At 38.1% G+C, this 18,554-nt stretch overlaps 1 protein-coding gene across 1 annotated transcript in view; it reads right to left on the bottom strand.

Annotated features, from left to right (window-relative positions):
• Positions 1–3,564: 3,564 nt before the first annotated feature.
• ATM (ATM serine/threonine kinase) overlaps positions 3,565–18,554 on the bottom strand; it is an 82,485-nt gene continuing 67,495 nt past the window's right edge. Inside the window, exons 52-62 of the mRNA XM_050915635.1 lie at positions 17,942–18,080; positions 16,907–16,989; positions 15,450–15,590; positions 14,336–14,452; positions 12,145–12,294; positions 10,731–10,896; positions 8,723–8,809; positions 8,530–8,644; positions 6,851–6,914; positions 6,034–6,170; positions 3,565–5,903 (exon numbers count right to left, since the gene is read on the bottom strand). Of these exons, the coding sequence (XP_050771592.1) occupies positions 5,720–5,903; positions 6,034–6,170; positions 6,851–6,914; positions 8,530–8,644; positions 8,723–8,809; positions 10,731–10,896; positions 12,145–12,294; positions 14,336–14,452; positions 15,450–15,590; positions 16,907–16,989; positions 17,942–18,080 (1,383 nt within the window). The 3' untranslated portion in view covers positions 3,565–5,719. The remainder of the gene's footprint in view (positions 5,904–6,033; positions 6,171–6,850; positions 6,915–8,529; positions 8,645–8,722; positions 8,810–10,730; positions 10,897–12,144; positions 12,295–14,335; positions 14,453–15,449; positions 15,591–16,906; positions 16,990–17,941; positions 18,081–18,554) is intronic.

The following is an 18,554-nucleotide window of genomic DNA, read 5'->3' as shown; positions in this document are numbered from 1 at the left end:
CAGGAGCACTCCAAGAGTCTCTCCTCCCTGAAAGCATTTGGTTTGGAAACTGCCCATGGGAAGTACTCATTTAAGCAAAGACTCTCCTGTTGACAAGCGTTATCTACAACTTCCATGGCATGTTAGGGGCCTGGAAGCAGGGCTGGAGACTTGAGGGCTGAAACTCTCTCTATTGAACAATGATTGTGTTGATAAAATTTATGGTGTATGACCTTGCTGGTAAGAACTTAAGTTCCCTTGAAGAACAGGACAGTGGGGGTGGAAGATACGTTGTGGAATGTGCATGCCGCAAGCTTTAGCTGTTGTACAACTACGTAATTTCAGATTGTCCTTTGGCTGACTGACTGTATGCACATTTAATTATTGATGGGCCAAAATCCAACAGTAGTGTTCAGTCAAAGGCAAGCTCAGGAGCACAATGACTGGAAGGTTTCTGGGAATTCCAGGTAGGTCATGATTGATGAAGTACCACTACCATATCAATTGTTTATTTCACTGTAGTCTGAACTCTGTATGGAACACTTCTGGATACAGTTTCCAAAGCCATCATTCTCTCTGCAGTGGCCATAGAGACCTGAGAAACAGCTACAACTAAATGTTTTGTCTTCTAGAAATAAAAATCTATTTCTATGGGAAATCTGAAGAACTCTAGCACAGATGCAGGTAGTTTGGGGAAAGTATATGTGGAGGCAAAGCTGTTTTTCATATGGAAGTCTTAACACCTTTGGTAAGAATCTAACCGATACTTACCTAGATGGGAAAAAAATCGCATAACAGCAGGAATCTACTCTCCCTTTATTGAGGTTATATACTGTACAAAAATACTATAATCATTAATAAAAAGTGGAAAGCATAATGCTGTGTGTTCAGATGAGGGGCCGGTGAGAACTGAAAAGATTAAAGTTTCTTGGTGGAATTAGATCTTTTTTTTCAGATGGAAGTATTTTAAGTAGATACTTCAATAATATCTATGTGCTTATATAATGGATGCGGAACCGTTCCTTGTTCAATGATGCACCAAAATCACAACTGTATGGACTTAGCTTAAGGAACTGCCATTTTGACGCTTTAGGTGCTGACATCTCACACAGCATAAAGGAATTTTTCCAAATACTAAGAAATTAATCCTGCCCACCAGAAAACTCTATTCCATAATGCTGATCAAGGCGTCACAGGCTGAAGAACTTTATATGTGTGATAGCTGTCCAACTTCCTATAAAACAAGTTCTAGCTGTGATGCAGAAGCAGAACTACATTTTAGGAAATGGCTTCATTCCTGCTACGCCACTTGTTTAATTTCCAGAGTGCAAAATTGCCAATCCATAAGCTCAATTTTCTCTGCTTTTGTGAAAGGAAACATGGTGTATCGGGGTGCAAAACAGGGGCTTTGGGTGAACAGATCAAGATACTAAAAAATTCCTGCACGTCAAATATGTGTTCTCTATGGCAAGATTTTCCTGTGCTTGTAGAACAGTACTCTGGGAACAGCGAGGTGGCTTAGCAATAACTAGCATTAAGGTTGTTAGTTATAATCCAGAGGCACAGTCAAACAGCATACGTGCTGTGACTGGAGACTTGAAAACTTTATTTTGCAGTAGTTAGAAAAGCATGTAGAGTCTTTTTCTCCTTCTCTCCCCTGACCCCTTCCTTCTCCCATTCTCACGTTCTTGATGTGTGAGCATATGAGGAGTATGCCCAGCATCATTTCAGTTCCATTTTGATCACAGAAAAAAACCCTTGTCTGTGAAGAAAAATAGTACTTGGTCAAATAGTGCCAGTTAACAGACAATCTTTGAGAAGCAGTCAGTCACCACTGAGCACCCACATTGTAACACTGCTTCATCCTAGAAGGTGCAGGGAAGACTTGGTGCAACATGGCTGAGGAATTTTTAACAGTGGAGGACTTCTTCACAACCCAATCCAAGAAGAGAAGTTCCTTCAAAAGGGGGATCTTCTATAGGTAGTTGCATTTTCTTATAATCCTTTCTGCTTTGCATCCAGCGTAGGTAGCAACTGGGGCAACCAAATAAGCTCAAATCTTTTGTGTTTTGTCTTGTTTGGCAAAATGGGTGTGGAGAGAGGGCAGGAACAGCTATGGATGCTGCAGCAGGAACTCTCCAGGGCAGGCAAGGGCGTAGTCACTTTGCACCACATTTCTTGTGGCCACACGTACAGTAGTGAGGAAGGAATGAGGCAGCAGGGAGAGCCCAAGCTGTGTGCGCCCTTAAAGATATTACTGACATTATTCACTGTGCAGCTCTGAAAGCTGAACTATAGGTGTAGTTACAGTGTTAAATGTGCAGGATAGATGATGAGGGCATGTGTTATGTGAACAACACGTTAGTCTTCCCATATCATCAGGATACAGGTAAGACTTGAAATGTGGTGGGAAGAGAACCTAAACCCTCCCTTGCACACTTCCGAGCTTTCTCGCTGTGGTTTCACTCTTCAACCTACCTGCTGAAATCAATAATTTTATTTAATGCCAATATTTAAGTGTCATCATTAAGTGCTAGTATGAGGTAATCTCTCCCCGAGAGCTGTTTCAGGCTATCTGCACGTTCCACAAGACAACATGACTGCCTTACTTTAGCTTTAAGTTCACAGGGATGAAAGTAGCAGTAAAAACATGTAGTGTCATCACTTACCAATCACGCAACCAAATCCCCCCGGCAGATTTTGGAATTGCCTGTTTACAAAGGTATCTTTATTGACCCTTTGTCGTTGAAGCATTACCGCTTGTGCAGGTATGGAATAACAATATTCATGAACAGTACAATTAGTAACAATGTATAATAGAGTGCATTATCCCCTGAAAATATGAAGCCTAACATGTTAGTGCATTCAAAAATATTCAGTAGTAGTAAATACTTTTTAAAAACTCAAGAGTATCATAGTAACATAGAACAGTGACCTAATTAATTCATAGTTACTGAGAAAATGATTTTCGGGTGGTTTTATCTGTAAGAACAACAGAAGTTTTCAGATCTGCACTCATGAAGACCAACATCCTTGGTTTATTCAAATCGGATGCACGTCACCAGGTGGCCAGTTTAATCTGATTCCTATTCATGGGACAGTTCTTTGCTGATGGAAAAGTTCAGTCAGGGTATATAACTGAAATTGGTTTATCTGCTAACGCTTAACTTTTTTACAGTTCATACTCCTGAGGACATTTCTCCAACAGAAGTTTCACCAGAAAAAGCTAATTTCAAATAAATATGTTGCTGTTTAAAAACTCCTCCCCATCACACTAGATCACAGGCTCATTTTTCTTAGAAATTATCTTTTCTAAATGTAAATGTTTAAAATTACTAAGATGCATTCCAAGAAAAAAAATTAACAAAGAGGCAACTTGACTTGGCTTCACATATTTCTAGCTTACTAATATAGTAAATATATTTGAGGCTCTCAAATACTAACCCACCTTACCATCAGCAGTAGCATTTGTGACAAAACCATTGTTCAGAATTAAACAGCATTTCCACCCAGGTTTTATTTTTCTATTCTTATACAAGGAAAGCATGTATCTATAGATGATACATTTTTGCAAACCATTCACTTCCTAATTTTGACTTTTAAAAATTGAGGCATTACTGGAACAAACAGCACAGTCTCTGATAACTACCTTTTGGCTACATGAGGCTTTGCACAGATGACAATTATCGCAAGAATGTTAGATTAGTTGAACTCAGATCTCAGAGTAACAGGATTGTGTCACACTGATTTTGACAGTGTTTTGGAGACTCTAAGGTTTGTTAATAATTCAAACTGATTTCATATGTTTGTCAGCTAACTGTTGTTTCACTGCTACAGGAGCTTACAAATAATGTAAGCAGGTTTCAACTACATTTACAATATTTACGTGCATTTTTATTTGCATTTCATTCAGCTTGAACAGTGAAAATGTATGGACATTCAAAATATAGGCACTGAACACCAAGTTCACAGCGTTGCAGAGGAATAATTAAATTCTTTCCTCTGAAGTTAGACTTCCCTGAGACAATCGTATTAATATTAATGATTTCACTGTTTGCTGTAAGTAAAAAACCCTAAATTGCAGCCCAGCAAGATGAAAGTATTCAAGTGGAGCATCAGTAACTCATGAAGGAAGGACAGGATCTGCCAAGTGCTTTTATGCAATATTAATTGATATGATTAGCTAGAGTTCTAGTATTAAATAACCCAAAAAATGCCTAAAGAATTTCCTCTACAGGAAGCATGAGAAAAAATTCCAGAAATACTACTCGATTTTTAAAATCTGTGCTTAAAAATAAAAACTTTTAAGTGCTTTTTGTTTAGTCCTTTCCTACCTGCCATTCTCCTACCTTGTAATTGCTTGGTAGGACTCTTCTCCCTTTCCTAAGTGTAATTTAAAATTCACATACAGAGTGCACGCTCTGTCAGGTAAGTTTCATTTTCAGCGAACAAATCACTGTGTTCTTGGATGAGAGTTCTTCCCCACAGAAAAGCCAGGATGCACTTTTGGTTCCAAGGATCAACAGACATTTATGTCAGCTTCATGAAAACATAATACAAAAGGCTCATCTTGCCATGTAGACATTAACTTATACAACAAAGATACAGCAAAAAAACTGTGGGAACACTGTACAAATAAACATCAGTGAAATGCTAATTAGAACAGAAATTCTTCACCTATAATGCTGTAAAAATACATGAAGTGCAAACTAAGATAATGTGACAGTATGCCAAATTTTATTCATATTTTTAAATATAAAGATGATTCAGGAAGATTTATTAAATATACCAGTGAGACTTATTTGAGTGGATTCTCCTAATATCCGTATTCACTGACTATCCGATTAGAGTAGATCTTTTTATTTCAGAAGGAGCAATGTCTTCTGTAAAACTGTGTGCAATCAGAATGAGATTTTTGTGCTCAAAATACAACTGCAATGTTTCCAACAGGTGTTAATTCCAGATACAGAATGACCGTTTGCTTTAGAGGTGTACCTGGTATGCTAAGCTTCGTTGTATAGTCAGTCTATTTTATCAAGGAAGTCTGAGCTACAAAAGCTAAATATTTTTTATTGTTTTATACTATTAAAGTAATGTTTTAAAAATGAAATACCAACATAATTTAATTTACAACAGAAAAAAAGCAGCTGTATTATACTGGGCTCGAAGTCCATATCTATATAAAGAAGTGTCCATTTAACTAAGCTAAAAAAACCCAACCCCAAGAACCCTCAGTCCATTAAACATGAGGTTCTCTGGTTTTCTTTTATATTCACTGTAGCATTATCTTTAAAGTATAAACCCTCTTTTGAAATGTATTTTAGCTAGTTATTTCATGACTCCTGGTTTTTGGATCATCCATTCTACATGGTCATGTTACCATACAGAATTATTATATATAAGATTCCAGCTATTTAACTTATACACAAAAGTGATGAATCTCAGGCTTTAAGAATATAAAGCATCCAGTACGCCCAAGCAAAGTCCTTGCAGGTCACAAGGAACATCAAAGCACTGGTTGGTGTTTTATACTGTACGGTGAACATAATTGGACAGAAAAATGTTTTCTCAGTAACAGGTTGTTGGAAAAAGCCCCCAAACATCCACCGAATACCAATACGTATAAGCCTTCACGGTTGCTCCTGATGTAAGTGTTAATTGTGAAATACCAATGTGAAATGTTAAGACACTTGCTGCATAAAAATAGGTTCCTTCTAAAAACGTGCTGGATCCTTCCAAGTCACACCCAGGGTTTCCATCCAGGAAAGAGCCGGCTCAGATTTTTAGGGTCCATGGCCTGCTGTATGAGGAGGTTCACCTGCCCTCCCACACTGAGCACTGTTCCCTCCTCAACACCTTTCAGCTTCTCCTGAAGTCTCATCAGAACACGCTCAGCCACTTTGTTAAAGCTCTGGTCATCACTGCTGGCAGAAAAAAAAAAGAAAACCAGGTGCACTAGATATGGATCCTGAACAACATGAGCAACGTTCAGTAAGAAAACTGCAAAGGAAGGCAACAGTGCAGTAGGCAGACAGTAAGAAAAAAATCTCGCACCTGGCTTTTCTTTTACATTCTTGTGGATCAGTATTGAGTGTAGAGCTTATGTCAGCCTCATCCTCCGGTCTCTGCTGCAAATACAAAGCTTTCAAGGGGTTCATGGTCCAGTCGAAAAGAGGATCGTAGAGCAGCACCTACACAGTAAATAAACCTCTATTTAATTTAAACTGTTAATTACAGCTAGTCCAGTCCCCTAGCAGGAAGAGAAACACTCAGTTGGTAATGCACACGCTAACCACAATATTAGGAGGTTTGTTTTGGTTTTTTTTTTAAATCCAATAGAACTGGGCTAAATTGCTTAGCAGACAATCCAACAATAAAACTACATCTGATCCTTTGCAGGTATTTGCGTTGTTCATACTTGACTCAGTTTTGCCACTCAGTCCCATCTCAGCAACGAAGACGTCATTTTTCAATACACTTCTAGGCACTAAATATCATCATTAGTTTTTAATGCACAGTATAAGCTGCTTTTAAAAAATACTTTAATTCTCTTCTTTGTGACTTATGCAAAGAGGATTTAATTCAATCAGCACTACTCATGCTAGGAATGTTGCACTATGATTAGAAGCGCTTAGATACTGAAAAGGGAAAACTGCATATGCCTGAAACAAATAGTTCCCACAGAAAATGCAAACTGGTCATAATTTTATTGAAGATTACATGAATTAACAAATCTGGCCAACACTACTACTTTCAAATTCACAAAAAACCCCTACATGAATATTTGTTATAGTAATGCATACAAAGACAAAGACAAGAAACTGAAGATATACCGGCAGGTTACTATCGGAAAGAATGAAAAAATGCTTACTTCTACAATGGTCAGCAAAGCTTCTTGAGAATTTCTCATAACAGCCATTGTTTTCTCACAGCATCTAGAAAATATTTTACTGTATTTTTAGGTTCTTTTTGGTAAAATGGAATGGTATTTTCATCACTTAAATAATGGATATTTGTATCCTTCTTAAAGGTTAATTTCTAACATATAGGTAACCTCTCTGATAACTCCATTTTGGGAAAAAAAAAAGGAGAAATTTAGAAATGTAAGACCAGGAGGAGACTGGGTAGCTCACTGACTATGTTCCCTATGGGAAAGAGATTACCTGTTTCACTATCTGAAATCTTTCTATACGCAGAATTAACCACCGAGTTAACACTGATCACTGAGGTATGCCACGATGGCAGAATTGCTTGGCTGGATGAAAACATGTGTGCCAGAGGTGCTCTATGACACGTCGGAGAATCTTGGTAGGGTTCCTTTACATGAAATGAGCAGATCGAGTAGCCAGACATTAAGCTATTTCTGAAATCCCTCCAATGAGTTTAGATACAGAAGTGGTTACCCACATTCACTCCCAAGCAAACTAAGCTTGTGGAAGGAATACGAAACGTTCCTTATGGGACAGGTACTCCCGTGAAAGAGGGATTAGGCCTCCTGTCTACTTCAGGATGAGAACACACACAACAAAGTTAACTGACTAGGTTCACACCCAATCTTGAGATGACTTGTTTATGCACTTACACCTGTACTGTTAATTACAAGTCAGCCTGGCTGAGGCAGAAACCGTATCTGCACCAGTGCCTTTTATACTGTATTTACTTCAGCTAGAGCCAAACAATTCATGTTTTTCTGTATCATGGGTCAAAAGTTTCAGAAGGAACACAAAACTCTGAATTTGACAGCATCATGTTTAGAATAGAAGTGGCAGTGAGTGTTCCTTCACAGGACAAAGGTATATTAGGAACTACTTATTAACGTTAATTGCTACCTTACAAAGACAACACTATGTACTTTTTTAAAGACATGAAATTTGGGGGTTGCAAGTACTCTGTTCATGGACATCATGAAAGTCTTGAATGAGAGAAATGTCCTGCTCTTTAGGGCTCTCTTGGGTCATTCACAGGAGATACGACGGAGGTTAACAGAAACACAGCCCTTTGGGGATTTTTCTGTTTTGCAGCTCAAATCTATTGTGGGATTTATATTTTGCACTTTTGTCCTGGTTTCGGACACAAAGTGATATCAAATGTATGATCCAAAAGAGGAAAAAGACTGCAAATTACTTACATAAAACTGAGCAAAAATAAGAGACAGGACAAAATGGTTCAAAGAAACTTAATAGCTCTGAATATATAGTATAGCTCTGAAAGAAATGCATAGTTCTGAATGAAAAAAATCCCGCAGTCTAAATCAAGGGATGAAATTTAGCTGTGGAGCCTTTGGAAGCACTGAGCCATCCCAGAATTCCACAAGAGGGTGACAATAACCCATTAGTTAGTGAAGAATATGAAAAGCTGAGCAACAATAATGAACTTGTAATTGGTTATATAAATAAGAGTGTATGAGTCAGAGGACAGCACTTAGGTTTGGATATTATCAGCAGAAATCCGAGTCTCCTCTCAAGCGTCAGAACTATTTAATATGTAACAATCATAATGCCGAAAGTACTCTGCTGCCTCCTTACCCCTATGCAATGTAGGGGCACTTACCTTCTGAAGACTCCTTCCACGCCAGTAATACCCATTCCGTCCACAATGTCCCTGGTTAATCTAAACGGAACAGTCTCTGGTGTGGGAAGAATTTTACCTTGCTCAAAAGCAACCCCTAAATGAAAGGATAATAGATGTTTTAAAAAATGTTACAGTAAAGAAAAATTAAGGTTCTCTTGCCTGTCCGACTTACCCAGATCTATATGCACTAGTTCTGCCGTTTGTTCATCTATCAAGATATTCTGAACATGTCTGTCTCCAAGTCCAAGAATGTAGCCAACTAAAAGAAAAAGGTAAGTGCTCACACCATATTTACATGCCATAAAAACCAGGGAAAATTTAACAAAGAGAAGATTATTAGAATCAGTGTAACATGTGCAAACAAATTAAGAGTGAGAATATTTCTTCCCCCATGCATACACATTACTCCAGTAAAGAGCAAATGCCATTCCACAAATCCAAAAAGAAAAGGTTAACTGAATGGAATTGCAAAAAGGTTATTCTCATACAGATGTGTATTGTTTTCTCTACTCCACAGACTTCTTGTCCATTCCTCTCTGTAGATAGGTTAACCAAACAATTTCACAGCTTTCAAAAAAAAAAAAAAAAGATAAAAAGCAAGTGCACAACAAAATTAGGGTTTGTTATTATTACTATTTTTAAGAAAACCTTCTAACTTACAGTATCATGTAATCCAGAAAACAGGACTGGACATAATTCAGTCTGTAATTCAGTTGGGGCAGCTCAACTATACCTAAATAGTTCCTCAGTGACTCTTGTTGTCTTGGTTTCAGCTGGGACAGAGTTAATTTTCTTCCTAGTTGCTGGTACAGTGTGTTTTGGATTTAGTGTGAGAATACTGTTGATAACACACTGATGTTGTAGTTGTTGCTAAGTAGCGCTTACCCTAAGTTAAAGATTTTTCAGTTTCCCATGCTCTGCCAGCAGGCAGGTGTGCAAGAAGCTGGGAGGGAGCAGGGCCGGGGCAGCTGACCTGAACTAGCCAAAGGGGTATTCCATACCATGGAACATCATGCCCAGTATATAAACGGGGGAGTTGGCCAGGAGGGATGGATCGCTGCTCGGGCATCGGTCAGCAGGTGGTGAGCAATTGCATTGTGCATCACTTGTTTTTGCTTGGGTTTTATTTCTTTCTTTTTTTGTTATATTACTTTTCATTACCATTATTATATTTTTATTATTATTAGTTAGTAGTATATGTTATTTTACTTCAGTTATTAAACTGTTCTTATCGCAACCCACAAGTTTTACTTTTTTCCCTGATTCTCCTCCCCATCCCACTGGGAGGGGGGAGCAAGCGGCTGCATGGTGTTTAGTGGCTGGCTGGAGTTAAACCACGACACTTGTCTAAGTCAGTTTTAAAAATCTCCAGTGATAGAAATTATAAGATCTTTCATGTAAGCCTATTTCAGTGCTTTACTGTCCTTAAATGTAGAAACCCTCCAAACTAGATCTGCCTTGCTGCAATTTACGCCTGTTACTGTTTTTCTATTAGCTGATGGACACGGATAGCAGTAGTATTTCCTACAAAAATCTTTCATCTGAATTCTGCTAAACTGTACATTTACTTCATTTTCCTTCAGCAAAAAAGGGGGTGTATAAACAACATACTAACATCTAAAATAGGATCTACTGCAATGTATACAATCTACTATCAAATGTCTTCCAGCAACTCAATACAGAACTGAGTCATCCAAAGGAAATCCACAATCCAAGTACATATATTTCCTTATTAAGACAGAAAAATCAAAGGAAAAATGCCAAAGCTTAAAAAAACATTTCAGCCATGGCTAATGATGCCAGTACAAAGAAAGTAAAAGATTAAGCTTTTCAACTCAGTTAAAGCATTTGAGGCTACAGATGAAATGAATAAATGCTAAATCAAACCAACAGAATTAGGTAGAAACTTTAAAAAAACCTATCAGAACCTAAAAATACAAACCACTATATAAAACAAAGAAACACAGAATTTCATTCTGTCCTTCTACTGCAGAACGGGGCGGGGGCGAATCAGAAATGTTAATTACAAAAATAATGCTGGTGTTCTTGCTGGCATTTTTTCCCCCTACTCCCCCCTTTTCTGACATGTGACAAAAGCAGAATAGCCATTCCCTCTGAAATAGTATAAACTCTTTGTTTACATAATCTAAAAAGTCAATGTTAACAATCCAATGTAATACCTATAGAAGATGTAGCCACACTGCGAGTGTACGCCAATCGTTTTTCAAACCACACAGCTGGATCTAGGAATTTTTCCATGCAGAAATAACGAAACACGGGCTGAAAGTTCTCGCAGACTTTCATGAAGATGTTGTATTTCTCTTCAGAATGTTTCTTTTGTGCATCCTTTAAACAAATAAGAAATGTTTTCCCCATGACTGACTGCTTTGAAAGGAAATTACCTCTTCCTTTGAAAGAAATACATTCCTTCTTTCTACCCCTCTCCCCTCCATCAAATGCTGTTCTCACTCCTTTCTCTCTCTGAGCTATGAATTAACATCTTTTTTACAGCAATCATTAATGTACCTATCTATCTGTTTTACTAAACAATTATTTTTTCATACACAAGTCATGGGTTACATGTAAAAAACACACTCCCATTTCTTTGGCTCAGCATGTGTATCTGTTTTATATGCATGTACAGGTAAATGCATCTTGCTGGGAGATACTTCCCCTTGCTCTCTGCTCTGGTACCTTTGCTTATCTGATGGCTCATGTCACTGTGAGAAAATCATTCCCACTCATTCACGTGCAAAAGCTGCACAAAGCCAAAATTAAATACACTTTCATCCTGTTAGTACTATACAGATTTAAAAGGAAATAATTTCTTGCACAATCATGGTGATATAAAGTAAAATTTGCGATTTTCTAAACGTATGGTGAGGTGGTTTGTGGAACTAAACCAGCTGAATCCATCTAGCAGCTACCTACCATCAGACGAAAGAACCTTCCCCTACTTGTATCTACTGAACCAGGTATATTTCTGCCAGTTTACATAAGGTTAGTCTTCTTTCGGCTTAGGTCCCTGAACTGACTCACTGTGGGGGGCGGAGGGCACATGGCTGTCGCAGTGGAGGAGAAGCCAGACCCCTTCACACTGTCTAACAGCAATTAAGACATTACATTAATCTCAGCTGCATTCTAAAACCATATTTTTATTTTCAAGGACTAGTATTTAGAATTTGGGTTTATTCATGAAAATAAAATGACTTTTCAATGCAAGGAGAAACATGACAAATATAAATTAAATCTGTAAGATAACTTTATACTGACTCTGCTGGGTCTCTGCAATGATCATTTTGGAATTCCAGTAGATTTATATTCTAGAAAAAACTTCACAGACTCGTTGGAGATTCAGCTGTATTCAAATATTTCCTGCAACAGTCATTCATTTAGCAATTTTTGATTTTGTAAAAACTCTTCCCAGGCTGCATTCAGATTAGTCCGAAGAACTTCTAATTCCATGCCACTGATCATATTCATTATTACATACTAAAAGCATAGTGCATAATTCTCTGTAAAAATGTAACAAAACCCAACCCTCTGTGTAAAAGGATATAAGCCAGATATTTTTCTTCAATTATTTTGACTTACCATCATTATTTTCTGACACTGATAACTGGAGTAATCTTTTGGCCTGTATCTCTTGTGAGCTCCCTCTTCGATGTTCACAAGAAACTCCCCAATGGGAGTTGTTCCCGAGCACCACTCAAGAACACCACTTCTCTGAGAAAGGGGAACCACCTGTATAAACAAAACCACTGCTGCGTGGGGACGGTTATACACACACAACTATGAATAGGCATGCTGCAGAGCATGGGTGCATATTTGTGTTTGTTTAAAAAGAAAAAGGACCAAACCACACAGCTGACCACAATATATGTTCTAAATATACATGTATACATATATAAAATACACTCAAGGTTTTTCTATCAAATACTTGCAAATTTCTTCCTAGCCCAGAGAACCTTCCACTAGGTACTTCAGTACAACTTAATGATTATACTCAATTTGCATGTTTGCATCGGTATTCTGGATGACCTGTGATTGCCAACAGCTTGCCATGCTTGAATGGGATAATACAAGCATTATAGAATTTGCACATAAAAAGTAAAATCTGGAACAAACACATGGTGGCTGCGTGAACATATTAGGCTCGTCTTAGTCTGCTTCCCATCCTAGGGAACGGTTTCTCACTTCATAACTGGCTGTAGTAGTTACCTCAACTGCTGTAGCAGTCTGCTGGTTTTGGCTGGGATAGAGTTAATTTTCTTCAGAGTAGCTAGTATGGGGCTATTGTTTTGATTTGTGCCAGAAACAGTGCTGATAACACAGGGATGTTTTAGTTACTGCTGAGCAGTGCTTACACAGAGTCAAGGCCTTTTCTGCTTCTCACACCACCCCACCCCACCAGCGAGGAGGCTGGGGGTGCACAAGAAGCTGGGAGGGGACACAGCCGGGACAGCTGACCCCAACTGACCAAAGGGATATTCCATACCATATGACATAATGCTCAGCATATAAAGCTGGGGGAAGAAGAAGGAAGGGGGAGACGTTCGGAGTGACGGCGTTTGTCTTCCCAAGTAACGGTTATGCATGATGGAGCCCTGCTTTCCTGGAGATGGCTGAACACCTGCCTGCCGACGGGAAGTAGCGAACGAATTCCTTGTTTTGCTTTGCTTGTGTGCACGGCTTTTGCTTTCCCTATTAAACTGTCTTTATCTCAACCCACGAGTTTTCTCACTTTTACCCTTCTGGTTCTCTCCCCGATCCCACCGGGGGGAGTGAGTGAGCGGCTGTGTGGGGCTTGGTTGCCAGCTGGGGTTAAACCACGACAAGCAGACAGAACTGGCCAGAATGAATGATCTCCTGTCCTCAGAGAAATAGCTACTGACTGTTTCCTTCAATTTTATTTTCTTATGAAAGTCTCTTTATCTCATAATGCAACCCCCATTCTCTTTTTCCCTGCTCTCATTCATTTTTACACACATAAAAACCTGAGTCTTCATTGAAAATTATTCAAAAAATGTGACTCTAACTCCACCTGTGAATTCTTAAAACTATGCTAGCAATTCAGATAAGCTCCTTTAGAGAGTCTGGAGTGCACATTTCTCATTTGTCAAAGACAAGAACTTTTACTTAGAGAGTACTTATTCAGAGGTCACCTTCATAGCTATTATTATAAACCCAAGCACATAAAAATGAAGGAGGAGGGGAAAGTCCTGTTCAAACACATTTTCTGCATTCACAGTAAGAATTTATTCCTGTATTCCCAATTCCAACAAAAACAGTTCTGCAATTCAAATTCTGCATGAACAGACCCTAGATGGGACTTCTGGATTCAATTGTAAGGAATACTGCAAGACTAAAATTAATTATTAATTAATTAAGGAATATCACAAGACTAAAATTAATGAGAATTCATAAACTCATATGCTCAAGTTTAATGACTAGCACCTTACAATTCAAGGACAGTGCATGACTTAATTTCTTTTCAATTATAAGTTCATGTAAAGAAAGTTTTGAAGAGTATTTAAATATATATTTGGCATCAGAAGTTTTTTTTTAAGGATTTGGAAAAAATTAAATTGTAATAATTGTTGTAGTTGTAATAATTAAATTGTACTAATTGTTTATTCCATACCTTAAGGAGCAGTGACTATTTTAATAATACATAAATAAATACACTTTTATATTGTCTTTGGGTTAAAAAGAGAAGAATGGGGAAATATGCTTTATCGGTCACATTTATTCCTCTGCTGCAGCAGCAGCTGTTCAGGGTTACCTTGTATCTTCGGATAGTTAATTTTCTCTTTCGTGTTTCAGTGTTTTGCTGGAGCAATGTATTGCACATCTGGAAAACCTGTTGCATAACAGCATCTTGTCTCAGGTCATCACGCCCCTTTAGCATAAAGAGAAAAAGCAGTTAAAGAACACTTTTCAGCATCCAGCTTCTTGTTCAGCAACTTAAAAAAATTATTTTAAAAAAATCCACAAAACACAAGTTACTTTTCCACAATAATCACCTGTAATAAAATGTAATTAACAATTGTTTTTTCTCTGTATTTGGTTTTCTAATAGTGCTCAGCTGCTTAAGCAGAACCATCATTAACTTAAATCATCACTTTTTTCTTCTTTTTTTTGACAAATGTTATTTGATTAAGGTTTCAATCAGCCTACACGCCTTATGGTGCCCTTTTAAAAAATCGATGTTTCATTCACCATATTTAGCAATCCAGCACACAGCTGAAGCAGCATCACTTGGTACTGCAGTTCTGATTATTGGATGCAGATCTAGTGATTCACGCTTCTCTTTAGAACTTTCAAAACTACCCCATACTTAACAGCAAAACAGAATTCTCCCAGCAGCTGCTGAATGTTTACATTCAAAGACAGACAGAATGAAATCAATTGAGTTTAAAGAGAAATAATTTTTTTTTTAAGATTGGTGTTTCTATGTGCATGTTTTTGATTGTCTCTGAATTGTAGTTCTTTTTATATGGGGAAGAAAGAAAAAAGGAGGTTTTTAACACAAAATGTTGATGGCTTTTATTTGCTGTGCACTCCAGGTCACTAGTTGAGACATGACCATGCAAGTCGCAGGTCTGGTAGTTGTCAGGTAAGCTACTGTATATTACGTGCATTGTCAAAAAATACTTACAAAAATATTTAATATTATTACTTATTATTACATTATTTATATTATATCATTATTATATTACTTATTATTACTTTGTAATTTCCTTTATTAAAGCATTCCTGACCTGAGAAAACTGACACTGAACTGTGAAAGTCTGCTCATGGTACAGAAGTGATACGTGAGAAAACTAACATGAGAACTTAAAAAAAATTCCAACATGCCAAGTCTCTGACATGTCATTACAACTGACAGAACCTACCTTAACCAGCTGCCTCCTTTCTTTACCATCTGATCCTACACAATCTATTATTTTAGGCAGATTCAGGCCTCCTGCTAACCGAAATTCTGGCTTAAAAGACTTTATTGTCACCAAATTTTCATATCGTCCCGTGGGATCCACCTGAAATTATAAATTAGTTTAAAATTAATATAAATATTACCTCCATTTCACTCCAAGAAAGTGGTAATGAGTTGTTTCAAAACCTCGTTAGCAGACTATATGCTAAATATTAATATGAGCATTCCATCATCTAACAAGGATAATACCCACAAAGGCTACAAAAATACGCGGTGCAAAGGAGTGAGTTTGATTCCTCCTTGTTCACCTCATTGGCAGAGGGGACATGGTGCTGCAGACTTCCACTAAACAAGCTCTGACGCAATTTCAGCCTGTCCCAACTAGCATTCTGTCAAGAAAATGTTCATGTACAGTCGGGGGGGTATTAGGCTTACATTAGGCTGCAAATGGACCCAATCTACAAGCCTAAAACTGTTGCAATCTACAGGATCTGTATCTTCAGCCATCCCCCATATCCTCATGCCACAAAGCAACCTTACTCAGCTGTAGGGAAATATCGCTCCAGCTGTTTACATCACAGACCTCCAGCTATTTCAGATAGTTTGTACTGGAGAAGAAGAAAGGCAAAGAAAAGGACAATCGAGTTGTACAAAGGAGCAACACCTGGGACCAACAGGAGCCCTACAAACAAATGCTATTTAGCATGGGTGGCAATTTCTGGCCTCTGAAGTCAAACAGCGTAATGTCCCTTGGCTTGTTTTATTTAGCTTTACAGACATAGCCTGAGGGACTTCAACATAGGGAAGTCTGGCTTCATAACAAGTAAATTTCAGGTGGCTGGCCCAAAAAGCAACTCTACACTCCTCAAACTGGTAAGTTTCCTAGGTAGAGCTTGTGGCATCTAAGAATAAGTGCCTATGCACCCATCCAATTAGTGACTTATGCTAATGGGAATAGATCATTCACCATTACTGAATGGTAAAAACATATAAGCGGGCCATTTAGGAACACCCGAAGAGGCATATCAATTAATTCTCACAACTTCCTGGACATTAAGTGCCTCCCTGAAACTCTGAGCCAGCACCTACAAAATAAGATCCTCTCTGTGATTTAGGTAGCTCATTACCCCTTTTGATAATGAAAGACTAGTCAGTGGTAACAGTGGCAGTGGCAAAGCCATCTTCATACAATAAGCCACTGTCCAGCAAATGTAAGACTTGGGGTCAAGGTCTTCTAAAGCCTAAGGACAGCATCTCATGCTGCATCTCCCACCTGACAGGAAAGTACCCCTGGTAGGCTGACCTGTAAAGAACATGGGAATTTGATGAAGAGATATATGCCCTGACTGCCATTATAAAAATTTGAAGTTGATTCTAAGATTTGATATTACAATGTATATTTATTTCAACTTCAGTCACCTTAATTTCCATGGTAGGAACAACAACATCCTCCAAGTTCTTCAGTGTAATAATTGGCTGGTCAGCTGGAATACTTATTCCTTCTGTAATTAAAAGGAATTGGTATTTTTAAATTCAGAACTATAAACATACATCAAAGTTCACAAAAAACAGCTTACATTGCTTTTGGGACCCAAAACCTCACTGCATACTTGTGTCGAGCTGACGAAGATGACCACAGAACAAGTGGAGTTTTCTGGAGTTTCATACTCAAGAGTCTAAACCTTACAGTGCAAGTAATTACTATGACTTTTTGTCCTGGTTTCGGCTAGGACAGAGTTAATTTTCTTCCTAGTAGCTGGTATAGTGCTGTGTTTTGGATTTAGTAGGAGAATAATGTTGATAACACACTGATGTTTTTAGTTGTTGCTAAGTAGTGTTTATACTAAGTCAAGGATTTTTCAGCTTCTCATGCCCAGCCAGCAAGAAGGCTGGAGGAGCACAAGAAGCTGGGAGGGGACACAGCCAGGACAGCTGACCCAAACTGGCCAAAGAGCTATTCCATACCACATGACATCATGCCCAGTATATAAACTGGGGGAGCTGGCTGGGAGGGGGGATCGCAGCTCAGGAACTAACTGGGCATCGGTCAACGAGTGGTGAGCAATTGCATTGTGCACCACTTGCTTTGTATAGTTTAATTCTTTTAGTATTACTATTGTCATATTATTATTATCATTATCATTGTTTTTCATTCCTTTCTGTCCTATTAAACTGTCTTTATCTCAACTCAAGAGGTTTTTTTCCTGATTCTCTCCCCCATCCCAGGGGTGGGGGGGCAGCGAGTGAGCGGCTGCGTGGTGCTTAGCTGCTGGCTGGGGTTAAACCACGATACTTTTAATCCAGACTGAGTTCTACATTTATCAAAAATAGGACACAGTGCTAGCACAGTATCTCCTTTAACTAAATACCAATATTTAGAAATATACTTTTTAATCCAAGAAAATAAAATATATCTTCACTATTAAAAACAAAAATAAACTTTCCAAGACTTACTTCTTTGAGATTTCCATGGAGTAGCATCTACATTTGCTAATGTGATGTAAGCATCACAAAGTGCTTCAACATCTCTAACCATACGAGCTCTCCTTTTTCTTACGATATTTATTATATTGCTAGCAGCCTCCATTCTGTCCTAAAAAATGCCAATAGAATACAAATAACAGATCTTGCAAACCACACCTTGTAAGGTTAAAGATGCATCATAACATGCAGTCAAACAAGTACAACTGAGATACATCCTATGAAAACAGAGAAAATTGCAATAAAGGACAGCCCTTTGTGATACGAACAGAAATAATTTGAAGAAAAGTTCTGTGTTGTCTAATCTAAGATAATGAGTAAAATAAAAAAATGTTGGGGATGGAGAGGGAGCAAATCTGTCCAGGTAAAGTGCAAAAAACCTGCAAAAATTCTTCAGAAAAAGGGACAGGCAGTTTTGGATGTTCGTCTATCATCTTCCTGCTTCGGTTATTTCCTCTCAACTGAAGAAAAAGCCTGCATGCAAAAGGCAAAAATCTGACCATGCATCCCTTCTGTGCCTACCTCTGAGAGACTTAGTTGAGTTTAGCATAATTCTACTCCTAAGGGTGGGACCACAAAAGAACTA

The sequence above is a fragment of the Gymnogyps californianus genome, chromosome 1 (genome assembly GCF_018139145.2).
Source record: "Gymnogyps californianus isolate 813 chromosome 1, ASM1813914v2, whole genome shotgun sequence".
Taxonomy (NCBI): domain Eukaryota; kingdom Metazoa; phylum Chordata; class Aves; order Accipitriformes; family Cathartidae; genus Gymnogyps; species Gymnogyps californianus.
Note: the sequence above shows the minus strand (reverse complement) of the source record. Positions and strands in the feature narration are given on the sequence as shown.